Here is a 20,943-nt window from a genome sequence, read left to right as displayed (position 1 = left end):
GAAAACATTGGATAGAAATGGTGGTCAGGAAATGGGAAAAGGGTAGGAGATTGGCATGAGGGGATAGAACTGGTGCAGGCATGATGAACTGAATGGATTCCCTCTGTGCTGTAACAATTTTGTGCTTCTGTAATATCCTCTGGGAAAGTCCAATGAGGAAGGCATCCCATGGTCCAACATCACACTGAGGGAAATCCGACATCAATTGTCAGCCAGCGCCCAGGCTGTCAGAAAAGGTCACATGGTATCAACAATTTGTTCCGGGGAAGCATCATGCGAGAATGTGGTTGACCCTCCCAAGGGGTTGGGGGGAAGGGGGTGTGGTGTGTGGCCAGTGTAGCCATCCTGCCTTGGGATCTCCGAGAATGAAATGTCTCCTGGCAACCTGAAAATAAATGTCATAGGAGCATTAAAGATAACGGCACGGTTTCTGAACTTTCCCATTCTCATTGATGAGCAGCTCCAAAACAAGCCATTCCTCCCAAATGGTATATACTGGCCTTTCAGCACATTTCAAGCTTCCTCCTTTCCCTAAGTCATCTGACCCAAGCAGCAGAATCTTTGTTTTCCCTCATGTACTTACCTACCTTCACCTTTCGTGTATTCCCTTGCTGTTTCCAAAAACACTCTGCATTTTCTTTTTGCTTTCAAGTAGTCATCCATAGAACACATACACTGCAGATCAAGGCCATTCAGCCCATCAAGTCTGTTTTGACCCCGTGAAGAACTTCCACCCACGCCCAGTATCCTCAAACCCACATTAACAATGGCTTTCCCACCTTGCCTGCATAATCCCTGGATAATACAAAGCAATTTAGCATGGCCAATCCACCCAGCCTGCACATCTTTGGACAATGGGAGGAAACCGGAGCACCCAGAGGAAACCCACGCAGGTACGGGGAGAATGTGCAAACTCCTCACAGACAGTTGCCCGAAGCTGGAATCAAACCCAGGTCCCTGGTTCTGTGAGGCAGCAGTGCTAACCACTGAGCCACCGTGTCATCCCTACTCTATTAATGAGGTTCATTGGGATAAACAGAATGAGATTTGGCTGACAGTTGGATTGATAGCCTGTTGATTGTGCAAGGGGCAGATTATTAAGGCAGGGGGATAGAGCAGAGAGATACTCAAGTACTCAATGTAACTGAGTCCAATGATTTCTGAATTCGTGATCAGGAATGTGCAGGTTAGGTGGATCAGCCATGGAAAATGCAAGGTTAGGAGGATAAGTGGGAAGTTGGGTTTAGAGCCTCTTGAGAGAGTCGGTGCAGACTCAATGAGCCACATGTTGTCTATCTGCACAGCAGGCATTCTATGATGCCTTTCAGGTTGAATGTTCCAGATCATAACTTGCTGTGTTTTTAAAAAAGGTTCTCATTTGTTCCTGCCTATTTTTGCCAATTATATTAAATCTCAGTCCTCTGATTACCAGCCCTCAAACCGGTGAAAGCAATAGCTGCCTACCTACTCCAACAAAATCACTCGAAATTTTGAGTAACTGAGGTAAATCCTACCCCCCCCCCCCCGCCCTGCCAACCTTATCCTCTTTCAGTCTAAGAACAATCCTTAATTCCCACCTTCAGTGAATTCCATTATTGTGTTCTGTTACAATGTAAGCTCAATTAACTGTGAGTCTAATGCACAGTTCATTAGGACTGAGACACACTGCCCAAACACTTATTACAAGTGCTATTTATTAGTAAATATTATAGCTATTGAATCCTACCCCACCGTTTATCACACGTAAAATTCAGGTCACAAGTTTAACCCTTTTGAGTTTTTGAAAGGCCCTTCCCACCTGTAAGATCTTCATGGCTTTTCATCCATTTCATGTCTGCAAAAATAGAACAATTTTGCTGCACTTTTCTAACAGAACATTGCAAAAGCCTTTGAGTCTTTGACATAAGTTCTGTGGAATAGAAGCTTGAGCCAGATTGAGAAAGAAATTTAAGAAGTGTATAATCTTTTGAAGACTGAAAACAGAGTCAGGATGCACAACAACATTTATGCATAAATTACCATACTTTAACTAAAATTGGCATAAGACACGTCATCTCAAGTGAACAGTAACATGAAATTAGTTCTGGAATATGAAGTGGATTGAATTGGTCTTGTATCCTAAGCTATGCGTTTGCCCTCTCTTTCTCTTTTGCTTATTTATCATTCATTTCTTTTCTCTCATTACCCCTCTTCCAGTTTTTCAATTTCTTTCTCTGTTCCTTCATCTCTATGCAATATTCTCGGTTTAATGGCATCTTGGTTTTATAATTGAGGGTGTAAGTAGTGTAAAACTGGGTTGATCGCCGGAACAATCAGTCACTGCAGAAGAGGTAGGGAAGCACTGAAATACACATTATCTCCTCAGACATTCTTCTCATCTTTTGTTCACTGGTGTATCTGGCCAGAAGTCCCTATGCTTGTTCAGAAAGCTGCTAAAAATGGCCGTCCCTCCATCCTTCCCTGCAGCCAGCTGAAAGCTGGAGTAATGCTAATCCCAAATGCACATAATTGTCAATGATCACTCCATATTAAAGGGAGATGAAGTATCAGCAAGTTTCCACTTTTGGTTGGGGGGAGGCAGAGGTGAATGCTGTCAGTATAAATTTGTTACCAATAAATCAAGTCAAAAATTCAGGAGAAAATTCTTTAGCTGGAAGGCAGTGAGAATCTGGAACAGAGTGGTTAGAGATTTTAAGGAGAACCAGGAGAAGAACATCACCAAAAAAAAGGGGCTGGAAGGAAATCTGACAAATTAGTGCGTATCAGAGCATCTGAGATAACAAGGTGTAGAGCTGTATGACCAAGCAGCATTAGAGGAGCAGGAAAGCTGACATTTCGGGCCTAGACCCTTCTTTAGAAATGGGGGAGGGGAAGGGGTTCTGAAATAAATAGGGAGAGAGGGGGAGGCGGATAGAAAATGGATAGAGGAGAAGATAGGTGGAGAGGAGACAGACAAATCAAAGAGGCGGGGACAGACCCAGTAGAGGTGAGTGTAGGTGGGGAGCTAGGGAGGAGATAGTTCAGTCCAGGGAGGATGGACAGGTCAAGGGAGCGGGATGAGGTTAGTAGGTAGGAAATGGGGATGCGGCTTGGGGTGGGAGGAGGGGATAGGTGAGAGGCAGGACAGGTTAGGGGGGGTGGGGACGAGCTTGGCTGGTTTTGGGATACGGTGGGGGAAGGGAGATTTTGAAGCTTGTGAAGTCCACAGTGATACCATTGGGCTGCAGGGTTCCCAAGAAGAATATGAGATGCTGCTCCTGCAGCCTTCGGGTGGCATCGTTGTGGCACTGCAGGAAGCCCAGGCAGAATATGAATTGCTGTTCCTGCAACTTTCGGATAGATCATTCTGGCACTGCAGGAGGCCCCCTCCCGTTATCTCCTCATCAGAGCATCGTTTGGTTGGGCTGAATGGCCTGTTTCTGAGCTGTAAGTTCAGAGTCATCCATGTGACATTTCAACAAGATACGATTAATTTGCAGATCACTCTGAATTCACCCTGTCTACCAGGTCCAGGTCAATTACTTACGCAGAGACACCTTAAACCTGGTACCCCCCCGGTCACAACCCTACGTAATTATCGTTACCAGATAAAAACAGTAACATGGCCCGCTAGTCCCACACCCACTGAGATCTGTTAAACTATGGGTGAGTGTTTCGCAGCCTGCCCTCAGCCTTTGTCCCTGTTGCTACCCTCCAATATGCTGTTTCAGTCACCATGGTCCCTCCTTGTAGCTTACTAGATGTACCAGCTCCGCTCCCACACATCTCCCCACTTCACAAGATCATCCAGGACTTTTGTGAAAGCCTCAACTTGAAAAGCCAGGTCAGTTAGATCATGGGCTTCTTAACTGACAGCACCTCCCATTGCTGGAGTTTGATTCTCGGTGACAGAAGTTAACTGAAATCTCATAGAAACATAGAATCCCTACAGTGTGGAAACAGGCCCTTCAGCCCAACAAGTCCACTCCCACCCACAGAGCATCCCACCCAGATTCATCCCCCTAAATCTCACCTAATCTACACATCCCTGAACTCTATGGGCAGTTTAGCTTGGCCAATCCACCCAGCCTGCACATCTTTGGACTGTGGGAGGAAACCGGAACAGCCGGAGGAAACCCACACAGACACGGGGAGAATGTGCAAACTCCACACAGACAGTCACCCGAGGATGCAATCGAACCCGGGTCCCCGGCGCTTTGAGGCAGCTGTGCTAACCACTGAGCCACCGTGCCACCATCCCACTATCACTCACAACCCTGCGTTATGAAGAATAAATATTCTGCATTTATAAATGAGTAACAGATTCATTTTGCAAGGTAACGGAGAATATTGTGATTCTGGTTGTCCATTCACGTTGCTTTCACAATATATATAGGAGTAGAAATCAAAGTTGCAATTGTCCCAGGGCACCAAAACGCTGCTCACTCATTAGAGAGGGAGAGGTGACTGGTGGTGGTTTGACCCAAGGGTCAGCACCTGCAGAGTAGAGGTCAGGCTGTGAAGGAGAGTCCCTTATGGTAACTTCAGCCAATGCGAGAATAGAACCCACGCTGATGGCATCACTCTATGTGACAAATTCAGTTAACTGAGTTAATGCGTATAAATGTATAATGTGCCTCACTTGACATATGTATCTCCCTACAACAAAGTTGATCCAAATTTTGAAGATAACTTGTTGAATTTTCAGTTTGGCAATTACAGAAAAAAGGTCTGTCTCCTCAAGGTCTGTTTCCTTCAGATAGTTTCAATTTCTCTTAGCAAAGGGAAAACCCAACCAGTTTTTTTTGCCTTAGCAAGGAACAAATGTATGTTTTGGTCAATCTTTGCTTGGAAACATTTCACTGACAACTCATCACAGAAACAGCAAGGGTCAAGATGTTACAGAGAGTAATAATTAAGCTGGGGACACGTGATCTTAGCTTTTGTTCACACACCAAATTTAAAGCATCTTGCGGTGATGCACACTTTGAAATAGCTCAGATTCACAAATCCAAAGCATTCACACCTTTGGAATCCCCACGATTTAAGGCCTCCTGTGGATTCAAACAGCGCTCCATAGTCTGCGTTGCTTTGTCATTTTGCCAACTGTGAATATCAGAGAGGAAGCCAAGCACAGCACTAATTTGATATGTCAGTGTGAATCTTTCTTCCACTGATTGTATCATTCTGTGATAGATTGCCAAATAAAAGTTCATTTCGGATTTTCCCTTGAGATTTTGAATAAGCTCATGGTGTGACTGATAGTGAGGTGACGGCCCTCACTTGGCTCCGACTCCAGCTGGGATATCCCCAAATGGTTACAGTCGCAGGGGAGGACAGATAAACGGACTCCTCTTCGGAATTTAATCCCCCTCTCAGTTGGTCACAATAAACTCTTCTAAGGAGGATCCTTGTGGACACCTTTCCGAATCCAAATGCATTTATATTTTAAAACACACCAAATTAAATAAGCTTTCTTGTGTCAAAGAAAGGCTAAGTTTATTAGTTCCTAAGCATGAGAAGAGACAATAAAACATGACACACATACACAGATTAGAAATGTGAATTGAGTCAAAAATGTAATAGTTAACATTATAATAGTTAAAAAGATGCACACCTCATTCTCTGGGTACCATGGACAGTAGAACGTTGCAGTTGATAAGTTGAATCAGATGATTAACGTTGATGTTGATAGCGAAGCAGCTGATTAAGATTCTTGGCTCTGCATTTAGCTGGCAGTCTTACATACTGTCTCTTTTTTAACAGTGACTTCAGCACTGAGGCTGTCAATAATAATCCATATTTACACATCAGTTTGTGGTTGATTTTTAACTCCTTTTTTGTATTATCTTAAATTTGTAAAGTACATACATGTTTGCAGTCTGGAACATGAATCACAGGAAATAGCTTTCGGTGGAGAGAGGTAGTTAGCTCCTTATTGTCTCTGTAGACACGGGGATCACTGTCCTGTTTGTTTTGAATGGGATCGTTGCCTTTAAAGATTTGCTGTTTGAACTTCCTTGGTACCCTCAGTAGAACATTCCAGGGTTCCTCTCAGGTCTTTACCAGACATTCACTGATCTTACATCTGTAGTTGTCTTCTGTCTTTATGCTGTCTTAAAAAAAAACACCTTATAATTGAAATTTCAACATGTCTGTTGTCATGACATTCATCAAATGCTTCCTTGATTAGCTACTTCCTCTTTCTATTAACACAAACCAGACCTAGTTCATAGTGCGAGTATCTCCAGATGCTCAGAAAGCTCACCATTGTGTTTATTCAAGACCTTTGTCACTCCTGCAGTATCTAAGAAATGCCTTTGGCTTCTTTCAGTTGTTTAATGGCATCATGTATGTCAAATTGCTCCTTCTGAAGTTAGTTATAAGTCAGGTGAGTCTCAAAGAGGATGTCGTAGCAGACAACAAGAGAAGCCACAAACTTGAAACTAGGTCGAAAGCTTGTGTATCTGCTCATGAGATATTGTTAAATATTCCTTTCTGGATAAAGTAATCAGAGGTTTCAGTCAGTGCAAAATTGATGCCTTGGAGTTGATAGTGAAGGGGTTTAGCCACAGAGCCATACAGCATGGAAACAGACCTTTCGGTCCAACCAGTCCATGCTGACCATAATCCCAAAATTAAACTGGACCCACTTGCCTATGTTTGAACCATATCCCTCCAAACATTTCTTATTCATGTAATTATCCAAATGTCTTTTCCTGGCAGTTCATTCCACACACAAACCACTCTATAAAAAAGTTGCCCCTCATGCCTTTTTTAAAACCTTTTACTCTCACCTCAAAAATGTCCCCAATCTTAAAATTCCCCCACCCTAAGGAAAAAAACATCTGCATTCACTCTAACTATACCTCTCATGATTTTATAAACTTCTATAAGGTCACACCTCTACCTCCTGTGCTCCAGTAAAACAAGTCCCCATCCATCCAGCCTTTCTTTATAATTCAAACCCTCTATACCTGGCAACATCCTGGTAAATAACTTCTGAACCTCTCAAGCATAATACAATCCTTCCTGTAACAGGTTTCTGTTGTATTAGACAGGAAGTATCTGAAAGGGTTAACTGACTCATAATTTGAGGTGTTGGCCTAGTGGTATTATTGCTACATTATTAAACCAGAGACCCAGGTCAAGTTCTGTGGATCCAGGTTTGAATCTCACCATGGCACATTTTGGAATTTGAATTCATTTAAAATCTGGAATTAAGAATCTAATGATGACCATGAAATCATTGTTAAATGTCTGGAAGGCTCCATCCAGTTCACTGATGTCCTTTAGGGAAGGAAATCTGCCATCATTGCCTTGTCTGGCCGACATATGAGTCCAGGCCCCACAGCAATGTGATTGACCGTAGGGACAGACAATAAATGCTGATCTCCCCAGCAACGCCCTCATCCCATGAATGAAGAAAAGAAAAGAGAAGCTCTCCCCATTAGAGATATAAGGCACTGAACCTGGAGGAGTTAATCATTATTATGAGGGTGGAGCAGTTGTAATCTGCAGAAATCTGCAGACTTTCTGAAGAACGGTGTAGACCCGAAACATCAGCCTTCCTGCTCCTCTGATGCTGCTTGGCCTGCTGTGTTCATCCAGCTCTACACCTTGTTATCTTAGATTCTCCGGCATCAATAATTCCTACTGTCTCTGTAATCTGCAGGGCCAGTTACCAGTGCCAAAATGAATGTGGCAATGATTTACTTGCTCTCTGCTGTCTCACAAGAGGCTATCAAGTAGCTGAGATGTAATGTAACTAGTTGTTAAATTGTAAGTAAAAAACCTATTCTGTTTATCAAGACAGGAGCTATCTTCTGCCAATGATTTGGTGCCAGCATCCTTCCCCATTTGGTATCAGTAAATTTACCCAAGGCATCTCAGATGATTCTGGGAAACACAACCACCACATGTACCCTTTTTGACAGAGGGGTGAATTTCACCCAAAGTACCAGTTTCAAGGCATTAATTCAACTTTTCTCAGTTTAATTCACTCAATAATTTCTGTGTCAGATTACACACATGATCATTGGAACTTCCCAATGATGTGTTGAGCTGAGAAATACACAATAACGTGTACTCAGTCAAAGAAAGCCATTCCCTGCAAGTGACATTTGATAACATCAATGGAAACCAAATTCAAACTATAAGGAGCGAAGTTTACAAATTATAATCTGCAATTCTTCATTGCACACCAATTTCTATTGCCTTTGTATTGTTCCTATTATCCCAGCTTTAACCACTGATGTTTTCATTTGGAAATAGCGTCAATGCTAATTGATGAAGGATTTCTCAATGAACATCAGTCGTCTCTATTAGTGATACAAATCCAAAGAAATCTTCCACTCTGCTTCCAGGGTCCCAATTACCTGTATTTGAAACTATGTCTGGAAATGAATGGTCATGGTCATTTGCTCAATGTGGCCTACACTGGGTGTACAGTGTAAAATGATTGAAAAGCACTTAGCAGCATGAGCAGATTTTATGATGTTTTCCTCAGGGTTGAATACAAACTGAATCAGTTTATGGTGTGTCTCATTCCCATGTGTTTTATCTTTTAGTTTATAAAGACAGTCATGCTCAACAGGGAAGAACAAAGCTAGATATTTGACAAAATTCACTGAGTTCCCATTAGCAGAAGTCTGCAATTTTTCTCTGCTGCCTGAAAGGTCAGATTTTACATCTGAAGAACCAGAAGAATCAGTTGCTCTAAGATTTGTTGCCAATACATTGCTCCTTGTTTAATGAAACATACAAATTTTCTTCATCAATTGTTTTGGATTTCAGTCACAATTCAAGTTCTTTCTACTTTAGAAATCTCTCCAGATGTTCTCAGATCCTGTAAGGTCCTGCCAGAACAACATGCATATGTTTCAGAAACAGGAAGAACTGCCAATGTGGAGTCTGAGATTACACAGTGTGGAGCTGGAGGAACACACCAGGCCAGGCAGCATCAGAGCAGCAGGAAAGCTGATGTTTCGGGTTGGGACTCTTCTTCAGAAATGAGGGAGGTGGAAGGGGCCTCAAATAAATAGAAACAGGAAGGGTGGGGCTGGGGAATGTAGGTGGGATGGCAATAGGTGAGTGCAGGTAGGTGGTGGGGATTGGTCTGTGAGGTGGGAGGAACAGATAGATGACAGACAGGTCAAGGAGGTGGAGATGAGAGGGAGTGTTGGTCATGAGATGAGGCTAGGGCTGGGGAGATTTTGAAGCTCGTAAAGTCCACATTGAGACCATTGGTTTGTAGGTTCCCAAGGCAGAATATGCATAACTTTCCACATTTTTAAACTTTTATCAGAGAAACAAAATGACACTAAAAATAACACTTCTTTAAATATTTTCTAATCATCCTGCTCAGAGATGTGGGACTATGAACCCAGCTCCCCTAGTTTCGAGGCAGGGACACAACCATTAATTAGACGAACTCCTTCATAATCCTGCCAAACAAATGTTAACGGAGGCAAAATACAATGTCCTGTACTGTGGAGGACTGAAGCCACTGATGATATATTTCTTCTCCATCAGCAAGTATCTTTGTTAATGAGCCATTGAAAATGTTCTCTGGTTCTGATCCCTGGACTGGTGAACTCCCGGATATGTTTTGGACCACATTTCAACAAAATCTGTCCCACCGGCCCTGTACATTTCAGCCCAGTCGCAGTCTCGCCATTGCCCATGTTGTACTGGTAATAGGCTCGTGTCCTTTCAAAAATTTTGATCCCGGTGGAATTCTTCAGTTGGTTCATCTTCTTCTGGATTCATGTGTTCCTCAAACTCTCCCTGTGCTTGTAATTCCTGAGCTGATGCCTTCGTTTCAGTCCTGGATTCATCCTTTGAGCTGTGGCACACTTCATCCTCTCGATGTTATGAACAAAGGTACGTCAGAAAGGATGCCTGTTGTTACATCGGGTCATTTGTCCTTTTCTGCCTTCCATTTGCAATATAATGTCAGAGACAACTTCCTTCTGTCTCTTGCTACTGTGATGCCATGTGACCTTAATCCCTGTATTTTCTTGGACTTGAAGGAGCTTGATGACCTCTCTCATTGTTCTTCATCTACCAGTCTTTCAAGAAATGCATCTGCTTTTCTGTTGCCCTGATTACTCTACCTTTTATGAATTTTGAGACCTCCAAAGACTTTGCCTTAACTTGGAGCTTCCTCCTAGGGAATTGCAAAATTCTCCCACAACCACCCCCACTTAGTGACAGCAGACTGGCCTAAAGTTAACTTCGACTCGCTCAGTATCAGGACCAACGGCACAAAGGGTGAAACATCGACATGAGCAGCAGCAGAGAACGGGCCGGGGGATTGACAGGAGAGGTGGGGGAGAGCCAGAGTTGGGGGGAGCACTGAAGATGATCACTGGTGAAGAAAGTGACTGAAGATGGGCCAAAGAGCGGCCATGAGCAGCTGAGTCAAAGAATCAGCAATGTAACAGGAGCACAGGGAGTGGCAGAGATGTGAACAAATTATGGCTTTGCAAGAGAGGGAGAAAACACAGCAACTTGATGATCTACAAACAGGTGTAGATAGACAGGACTGGTTAGGAAGCTATAATCAGGGGAGTAAAAATCTGGGAAAGAGATGCACATTATAATTTCAGAGGCGCTGAACTGAAACTGCACAGTACCCCTGTAAATTAGATAATGATCAAATAAACAAGTGGCCATCAGAGATTGATTAACTTGTTGGGTTAATGGTTTTAAACAGACAAACTCATTACAAAGTATGAAACAAACAGTTCAGCAAACCAAAAACCAGAAATTGCGGGAAGAACTCAACAGGTCTGGCAGCATCTGTGGAGAGAAAGCAGAGTTAATGTTTTGGGTCCAGTGACCTTTCTTCAGAACTGAAGAAGAGGTGCTGAACCTGAAACATTAACTGTGTTTTCTCTCCACAGATGCTGCCAGACCGACTGATTTTTCCCAGAAATCTCTGTTTTTGTTTCTGATTTTGGCACCCACAGTTCTTTGACTTGTTTTAGTTCAGCAAACTGACTGTGTGTGCAGTTTGCAAACCCACGGCAGACTATAAACCAGGCAGAGTCACAGCACTGTATACACACAGCACATGGAGCTCTGAAAGTTGAACCCGCTAAAGGCAACATACATTCTAGTGCCCTGAGAACTAAAGGAAGTGGCACAATATCCTTTTAATACTTCAGACAACAGCTTTTATTTATAACTCCCTCCCTCCGACTCCACCTCGCTCCCCCCACATCCCAATTCTAGCTCCCCACACTAGTGCCTAGTTCACTGAGGGTTTACACTTGCTATTCTTGTCCAGATTTTCCAACATGTTAAAAACATTAGGTATGTTTGAAAAAAGAACTTTTTTCATAACTTTCAGCACTTGAAATGCAAATTCTGCATCACAGAGAGATTGGGGTGAACAATTTGTCATTTTATTATACGCAGAAGAGTGTGTTCCCTGGATTGGAGCATTAGATTATGAGTTTAACAGACAGAGTATGAGCTGAGAGCTCTGATTCATTGTGCACAGAGAGCAATAGAGTGAAATATGCAAAAAAGTACAATCCCACCCATTATGTTTTAATTAATATTTTCAGATAAAAGATTAATTTATCACAAAGCTCAGGTTCTTTGAAAGTACCACATAATTAATTTGTAAATTGTAGTGTATTTAAAGTCGTAGCAAAACAGAGTGTGGAATTATTGAGTAGAATTCACTTAAGTCTGCAGAACTCTGATCTTTTTTGATGTCCAATTTCCTCATTCATTCTTCGTAGCGAACCAGTATTAGGCCTGAAAACCTGCAGAGAAACTGTTTCCGTCTGATCAGAGAGATTTCTTCCTGACTGCTACAATTCTGGATGGACTAACGACCGTTCTTCATAGAACACAAAAGCTAAGGGGATATTTAATACAGAGATAGTAGGAACTGCAGATGCTGGAGAATCTGAGCTAACAAGGTGTAGAGCTGGATGAACACAGCAGGCCAAGCAGCGTCAGAGGAGCAGGAAGGCTGAGGTTTCGGGCCTAGACCCTTGTTCAGAAATGGGGGAGGGGAAGGGTGTTCTGAAATAAATAGGGAGAGAGGGGAAGGCGGATAGAAGATGGATAGAGGAAAAGATAGGTGGAGAGGAGTGTTCCAAATCTTGAATGGTTTTGATTGAGTAACTGAGGAATGTTGGTAGACAAAGCGACGTAAACTGAAGATAATTAAGAATAAGCAAGATTGTAATTAAAAAGATGTACACTGTGTAATGATTTGTAATGCTGTCAGTCAGTGGACCTCATAGAATATGAGCTTCCTGATTGGGGCTGTTAACCTGGTTCAATCTGGGGGCCTTGGCTGACAGATAAGGAGTGTCTGAGGTTCTGTTCACTCTGAGAGCTGGCTCTGAGGGAGCTGGATCAGTGTCAAAGACTCTCCACAAGTAAGTAAAAGGTGACTTGGTGACAGGATACCGGCCTCTGTGGAGTAATTTCACACTGTGTCACTGTGTATTTTTCAAGAATTACACCCAGCTGCAGGTGATTTGGGGAAAAATATAAGCAAAAAAAATGTACACATTCAGTCATTATGATCCAGTCTTGTTGACTCTGTAACCCAACACTTGGGGTACCAGGAGCATGATTTGTCCCCTCTAAGGTGTACACCTGCCTGGGAAAAACACCGAAGGACTATGTCCAAGTTCTCAAAGCATTCCTTATTGATCTGCTCTCTTACTAACATGCCATCTGGGTAAATGGTGACCTGGGGTAGACCTTGTAAAATGTTTTCTGTCATTCACTGAAAAATGGTATTGGCTGACGATAGCCCAAATGGCAGTCTCATATATTGGTACAAACCATTATGGTGGGTATTAATTGTTGCAAATTTCTGAAAATCCTTACCTAACTGCATCTATGCATGGCTCATGACCAGTTTCATGAATGACACCACCACCGCCCCCCCCCCCCCCCCTCCGCCCCCCGACCCCCGGCCAGTTTTGCACATAAATTGTTTATGCAAGGGATTGGGTACTTATCCAGCTGCAATAAGTGGTTTGCTGTTTGTTTTGAATCCCCACAAATTCGAAGCGAACCATTGGGGTTCACAACCTGAGCAACCAGTGCTGCCCCTTCCACAAAGCGGACTGCTTCGATGATTCCTTCACTTTCCAGCCTCTGATTTCTGCCTCTACCTTTGCCCATAGGTCAAATGGAAGGGGATGGTGCTTGCAGAGTCGTGGTCAACTTGCAAGGTTGACGTAGCTCCTATAATAACCCCTAGAAATTCTTGAAAATCTTTCAGGTATTTAATTAGGTCTTCACTCAGGCAGCCATAGACTCATACAGTCACAGAGTTGTACAGCATGGAAACAGACCTTTGGTCCAACTCGTCCATGCCAACTAGATGTCCTAAATTAATCTAGTTTCATTTGCCAACATTTGGCCCGTATCCCTCTCAACCCTTCCTATTCATATACGCAGCCAGTCACCTTTTAAATGTAATTGTCCCAGCCTCCACCACTTCCTCAGGCAGCTCATTCCATACATTCACCAACCTCTGCATGCAAATGTTGCCCCTTAGGTTTCTTTCAAATCTTTCTGCTATTCCCTTGAACCTATGCCCTCTAGTACTGGACTCGCCCATCCTGGGAAAAGGACCTTGGCTATTCACCATTGCTATTGCTAGGTGAATCCTCTCAACCAATTCCACCCCATCAGGCTTGGGCCTGAGCCTTTTACTACAATCAGTGGTAACTGACCCAGCTGCTTCTCATAAGAGAACGGAATTGAAGTTGTCTGCTTAATCTGTAAAGGTTCCCGGCATAGGCTCACAGTCCAGCCAAGGTCTCATGCAATCTTTAGGATTGGACTCCAGAGCAAATATTGTTAAAACCTGGTTCTATTATCACTGGAGCGGCTACACCAGTATTGACCTCTTAGATCCAGGAGACCATTTAACCAGATGTTTGTTTTGAGTAGTTCTAATTTGGATGTTGCTGAGCAATTTAACTCTTCCCAACCAGATGTAGTTGGACTTTCCAGAGTATGCACTCTTTTGGATACCAGCCTGTGAGTTCTGTTACTCAATTTAGGTCTAATGGGACTCTTTTCCTGTCTCGAGTCTATATATGATCAGCAACTGTAATAGTTTTCTCGCCCAGATCCCGAAGAAAATTTTGCTATTTAGCTGAGACTTGGCTTAGTTTTGGGGTTTTGCCTTGGGCTGACCTAGAGTGCCTCTGATAAGCTAATGCCTTGAGTGGGACCATGCAGTTGCCTTCACTGAAGTGATATTCCCCAAGCTCATTCAGCCTGGCGAGGTTGTCCATTCCCATCAGAATACCCTGCAACTCAAATGCTTCTCTTGCCGCACTTTTCAGTGATAAAGCCTGTTGAAGTCCAATTGGGTTTTAGCTAGTAGGCGCTTTTGTATGGTTCCATCATCAATTCCACATACCAAAGAGCCTCTCAGTATCTCATTACTAGTTGAGCTGAAGTCACATGCCTCTGCCAGTCGTCTTAAGCTCATCAAAAATCCTGATATGGATCCCGCTGGTTCTCAAATTGCCACATCAAAGTGATTGCGACTCACAATTAGAGGAGGTTTGGAGTATTGTATTCCTGAACTAAATCCATTGACTTTTGAAAGGTTTTAGTATCTGATGCCTCAGGAAGCATTAGGCTCCTAATAACTGAAAAAGCTACAGGTCCATAAGCCAACAGGAGAATTACTCATTGCATTTCATCTACCCCAGTGTCTTTTGCCTGTAAAAGAATCATGCCTTCTTTCCACATACTTGGCCTCATCTTCGATGGCAGGATCAAACAAGTCAAGCTTATCAAATAACAGCATGATGTCAGAAATGCTTACCCTAACTCAAAGACAAGCGAATTTCTTGAGGAGCATGCTTTACTGTTTCGCTACTGAAGTAACTCCATAGAGGACATCTCAAGTCACCCTTTATTTACAAGTGGAGAGTCCTTGACACTGATCCAGCTCCCTCAGAGCCAGCTCTCAGAGTATCAGGATGTCTGACACTCTTGCTATCATCTATCAGCCAGGGCTCTATGCCTGGACCAGATTAACAGACTCAGTCAGGGAACTCATTTTCTATGAGGTCCACCTGGCTGACCTTGTTATAATCACTACAAAACCTCCATCAGTAATCTCTCTCTAATGAGAGTGTGGTCCTTTCAGACTATGATGCCTTGACCTAAGCCATACCTAAACTCCAACATTAGATTCCTGAAGCACACGATTTCTGTCTTTCACTTTGATGAGATTGAAAGGAATGATGATGTTGCTAATCTTCTGCCACATTCCCCTTTCTAGCTCCAATAAGAGAAGTGAAATTTGCTTCTATACTTTTCAGTGTTGTGTCTTTCCTCTGTTTATATTAAACATTGCAAAAACATATTGTGTGGGTGGCCATTCAACCCATACCTGTGCCTGCTCTTTGCAAATTCTGTCCATTTCCTCCCAACAGCCTGCTTCTTTCTCCCTTTGTTATTCCCTCCAAGTATTTAACCAATTCCTTTTCGTTAACGAACATTAAGGAAGGTGCATCAGTTTTTCATGGAGAAGAATTATCCTAGTCAGAAGGCTAAGGATGCTATATAAGTCTAAGTTGTTGTTGTTGAACTGACTCACTCATGCAGCTGCAGTTAATTTGGCATTTTCAATTATTGGATTAACTGGTTAGTATTGACCTTTTTTGGAGGATAAATACTGTGGAAATGAACTCCAGTGAAGATTTATCAGCCTGCCCACTAACAACCAGGTAGGGTTTTATAGGATTTTGATCAGAATTCAGCAAAGGCCTCTTGGAAAGAGATGAACAGTTAATTCTGGGAATGTCAATTATGCTGTTTAGCCATACTCATTACCAACAGTACTGCAACCACCGCCCCCCCCCCCCCCACCACCACTTCCCAAATGGGAGGATATAAACCCTCACTGTTTGGGACATCAGTATCACTGAACCCATCCACCCTCTCCACCAGCACCACTAACAGCATGGTAATGTCTCAAATCTCACTGTTTGGGTCTTTCCTTAATCACCACAATTACAGGTCAGACCATTGCTAACCAAAACATCAATTATGCCACAATTGTCGATGCTAAAAGATGCCAAGTGTCAGGTAATTCTTAAAACTTGATTTATGACGCACCATTTGAAACTTATCACATTCTGGTGGCCATGGTAACTGTGGTTTAGCCTTTGTTTTGATCTTCACATCCCAGATGTTGATTATACTTGATAGTGTAGAAACAGAGAAGATATTCCCACTAGGCAGGGTGCCAAGAGTAAGGAGCCATCGATATAAGGTCATGAATTCATCCATGCACTCAGGCAAGTTATCTTTATTCAGAGAGTGGTTAGAATGTGAAACACACTACCACAGGGAGAGGCAGAGGCAGGCAGCATAGATTGACAAGGGAAAGCTGAATAAATCCAAGAGAAAGAAAAGAATGGAAGGCCTTAATGATAAGTTGTGATGTTGTGAGGGCTGTGAAACCGGACTTCTCTTTAAGCTATATCATCTTATTTTTATACTATTCAAAAATGGCACCGGATCACGGCAACAAATGAAAGCTTTGTAAAATAAACGTGACAATAAAAAATCATTCATCATTCAAAATTGGGTGTAGAGCTGGATGAACTCAGCAGGCCCAGCTCTACACCTTGTTGTCTCAGATTCTCCAGCATCCGCAGTTCCTACCATCTCTCAACATTCAAAATTATTCATTCATTCACTCATCAAGACTTGAGTGAAACATAAACTCAAGCAGGGAGGGCTGAATGGCCAGCTACAGTGCTGTACATTGTGTGAAGTCCAGATGAACAAGTATTGGGATTCCATATTGAAAACCAGGAAAGGAAGACTTCAGTGACTTGGGTCCCTCCTGTCTTTTGATCCATTATTGAATCAAATAACTGACTAAATCATTTCCTTGTAGTTAGCAGCGAGAATTAGTGTGGTAGACCAGACAGCATTTTGTCCTTTTGTTTTGTTGAAATGTAATAGATTGCATTCTATTCTAGCTGGCAAAAGTCAAGATAATGTGTTTCTGTTCATTGCAGTCAAATGGATGGAGATGTAGCAAGCCATGTGTATGTTTTTGAAGTTGATTAAACATCCTGAGTCATTCTCTGTGCAGTTCTGCTGTCATTAATGTTGTGGCTTGTGACATCACGTTCATTGTAGCGTTTATTAAAGTGAAACATTAAATCATAACTTCCTCACCAGGCTGCTCAAGCAGTTACACTGACTCCCTCTTGTGAGTGACATAACGGGGTAACAATTCCTTAAAACCTTTTCATATGTCAATGACTTTGCAATAAAGAAGCGACTTGCAGAGTTCTATGACATTCACAAACAGAAGGAGACATGTCAAGCAGTTTCTTTTTCTCAAAGCTTTTCTTTAAAGATTTGAAAGCCTGGAAGCAGATTACCTATCTTATAAAGAGATAATGAGAACTGCAGATGCTGGAGAATCCGAGATAACAAAGTGTGGAGCTGGATTATCTCTGACAGGAGCGTCCCCGCCTCCCTAACCTGTTCTTCCTCTCACCTATCCCCTCCTCCCACCTCAAGCTGCACCTCCATTTCCGACCTACTAACCTCATCCCGCCCCCTTGATCTATCCGTCCTCCCCAGACTGATCTATCCCCTCCCTACCTCCCCACCTACACTCACCTCTACTGGCTCCATCCCCGCCTCTTTAACTTGTCTGTCTCCTCTCCACCTATCTTCTCCTCTATCTATCTTCAATCACCCTCCCCCCTCTCCCTATTTATTTCAGAACCCTCTCCCCCTCAGCCATTTCTGATGAAGGGTCTAGACCCGAAACGTCAGCTTTCCTGCTCCTAAGATGCTGCTTAGCCTGCCACGTTCATCCAGCTCTACACTTTGTTATCTTGGATTCCCCAGCATCTACAGTTCCCATTATGTCTCGAATAGAGTGGGTGATCATTTTAGAATGTTCAGAGCAGATGAACTGAATGGTTTTACAGTGTTACTAAATAATTGTCATTTTCTTGCAGGATTCCATCCAGGAACACTGGTAGGTAAATCTTACTTGTCCATTCAAAACTTCCCTCTTTCTCTGCATTGCTAGGTAGGGCTGCAGCTAAGCTGTTCAGTGGATCTATCAATAATCAGAGGCTTTGTGTCACCACCTTGTGTCTTTCATATAATTTGATAGCAAACATTTGTCTGCAAATGTTTTTATTTTCAGAAGTAGATAATTCATGCAAATAGATTGGCCTGTTTGCTCAGCTTCTCCCTCCTCCCAGAGTTCTGTCAAGGCCCTCCTGTTTTCAGAATGGCAGAAAGCTTTGGGATCAAGTACCACAGTTCTGTCGTTTATTCTGAGTTTCAGAGTCAATGTTCAAAACGAAGTTATAAAGTCCCAAAGGTTGGAGGTTTTGCTTGCAATCCACGAAGTGGAGAGGGGAGAGAAGGTATAGGCTCCCCGCTTAGAATGAGAATTAGCTTTATTGTCACAGGTACCTGCATGAGTACAGTGAAAAGTTTACAAGTTGTCACTAACAAAGCCATCTTAGGTACAAAGGTGCGTAGATACCGATTCTTTAGTACGAGTTCGCAGGAAAGAATTAGAAAATAAAGAAATAAAACGTCCAGCATTACAGACTTTCCAAAATACAAATTCATAGCAATAAACTAGAAAAATAAAGGAATAGCAGTCCTTCCATGGTAACATAACGAAGGAAACAACAAGAAATTGAAAGAGAGAACTTAAGACAAAGCCCACTTACTCCATTTCACAGCTCTGGGCCCAAGGACTCAACATGTCCATTAGTATCCCAGGCCAGACACACCATGATGCCGAATAAATTACCCCCTGGAATCACAGGCTGACTGAAGCTTCCGAAAAGAATTCCAGGCTGGAGCAGACCAGCCATGCTACTGAGAAGACACTGCAGAAAACTCAAGGACAACCCACACCATTAGGATCCCAGGGCCCTGTCACACTGGTCATCATTGACTGTCCCTCAGTTCTAGATGGGTTTGTAGGTTTCTGCTATGGGTGATCGTGTAACCAAACAGGCAGATTCTCAACAGCGATAACTTTAGGCACACATAGGCAAGGGGTCCCATAAAATAATGGGATCCAGGTACGAGATTGGTTTCCTTTCCCTTCTCTGCTGCCACTCTGCCTCATGGTTAAGATTTTTTTTATTCATGTATAGGATGTGGGCATCACTGAGTAGGCCAAAGTTTATTGCCCATCCTGAGTTGCCCTTGAGAATGCAGTGGTGAGCTGCTGTCTATATCCTTTGGGGGAAAGGTCCAGGATTTTGACCCAGTGACACAAAGTGTGATACAGTACAACGGGCAAGATGTCACCATTCTTTGTTATCAGACAAATGCAAGAAAAATATTGAGAAGAGCACCAAAAAATCTTAACCAAAACAGTGCAGATATTGGAAATCTGAAGCTAAAAGATGAATCAATGAAGAAACTCAGTAGGTCAGGCAGCCTCTGAGGAAGGGTTACTGGACTTGAATCATGAATTCACTGGACTCAAAGCACAAATTCTGCTTTCTGTCTATAGATGCTGCCAGACCTACTGAGAGAAAGCAAATCTATAGAGAGAAAGCAGAATTTGTGCTTAGAGTCCAGTGAATTCATGATTCAAGTCCAGTGACCCTTCCTCAGATGCTGCCTGACCTGCTAAGCTTCTCCAGCATTTCTGTTTTTCTACCAAAAAATCTTAATTGTGTTCGGAAGTGTAACCATAGTATTGGACTCAGTAAATCACAAGGCTTTGTGGACTGTGCTCTAGAGATATGGGTGGCCAAGAAACTTTGTCGCAGTCTGACAACTGCTTCACGATAGTGTCACTGCACTTGTCTTGAGTGGGGCATCTGAAACAGATGCCTTCAAAACCCAAGTCAAACCATTCTGTGATAGGTCAAATATTTTTTAGAATCTCCCTGTCAGCAGTTATTTACTTCACCAAAGATCAGTTGCCCTTTGCTGAAAGTATTAATGCAGTTTGCGGGTTTTGAGAAGATTTGTAGCTCAGGTTGAGGTTCTGGAAGTGAGTTTGCTCGCTGAGCTGGAAGGTTCGTTTTTAGACATTTCGTCACCATTCTAGGTAACATCATCAGTGAGCCTCCGACGAAGCACTGGTGTTATGTCCCGCTTTCTATTTATCTGGTTAGGTTTCCTTGGGTTGGTGATGTCATTTCCTGTGTTGGTGATGTCATTAATGCCATAATGACATCACCAACGCAGGAAATGACATCACCAACCCAAGGAAACCTAACCAGATAAATAGAAAGCGGGACATAACACCAGCGCCTCATCAGAGGCTCACTGATGATGTTACCTAGAATGGTGACGAAACGTCTATTAATGCAGTCTCGATGTCAGAAATTGCCCCAGGCTCAGCCCTAGCTGAAGTCAAAAACCAGGGGGAAGCTCCTCTGTGCTGCCATCACAGTCAATCAGCCTGCTCAGGCATTTTTTAATGGAGATGTTACAGAGAGGTGTACAAGATGATGAGTGGCATAGACAGAGTGGATAGCCAGAGACTTTTTCCCATCAAGGAAATGACTATTATGAGGGGACATAATTTTAAGGTGATTGGAGGAAGCTATAGGGGAGGTGTCAGAGGTAGGTTCTTTACACAGAGAGTGGTGGGCGTGTGGAATGCGCTGCCAGCTGTGGTAGTTGAGTCAGAGACTTTAGGGACTTTTAAGCAACTCTTGGATAGGCACATGGAGGATAGTAAAATGTAGGGTAGATTGATTGTAGTAGGTCAGCACAACATCATGGGCTGAAGGGCCTGTACTGTGCTATGTTTGTTCTATGTTATTACATATTTCTGGAAATGGTGGGACATGAACCTGGGCCTCCTGGCATAGAGGTATGGCTACTATCACTACACCACAACAGCCCTTTAAAGGAGCATTGAAACAGAAGATTCTGCTTATTGTGCCAAAACCCAGGATTGGACTG

At 42.9% G+C, this 20,943-nt stretch overlaps 1 protein-coding gene across 4 annotated transcripts in view; it reads left to right on the top strand.

The window, feature by feature from the left end:
• Positions 1-20,943, top strand: part of nkain1 (sodium/potassium transporting ATPase interacting 1) — a 522,606-nt gene that overhangs the window by 496,933 nt on the left and 4,730 nt on the right. For all 4 annotated transcript variants that reach the window (XM_059654446.1, XM_048558122.2, XM_059654447.1 and 1 more), the window contains exon 7: positions 17,997-18,016. In XM_059654446.1, the coding sequence (XP_059510429.1) occupies positions 17,997-18,016 (20 nt within the window). The remainder of the gene's footprint in view (positions 1-17,996; positions 18,017-20,943) is intronic.

The sequence above is a fragment of the Stegostoma tigrinum genome, chromosome 24 (assembly GCF_030684315.1).
Source record: "Stegostoma tigrinum isolate sSteTig4 chromosome 24, sSteTig4.hap1, whole genome shotgun sequence".
Lineage (NCBI taxonomy): Eukaryota > Metazoa > Chordata > Chondrichthyes > Orectolobiformes > Stegostomatidae > Stegostoma > Stegostoma tigrinum.
Note: the sequence above shows the minus strand (reverse complement) of the source record. Positions and strands in the feature narration are given on the sequence as shown.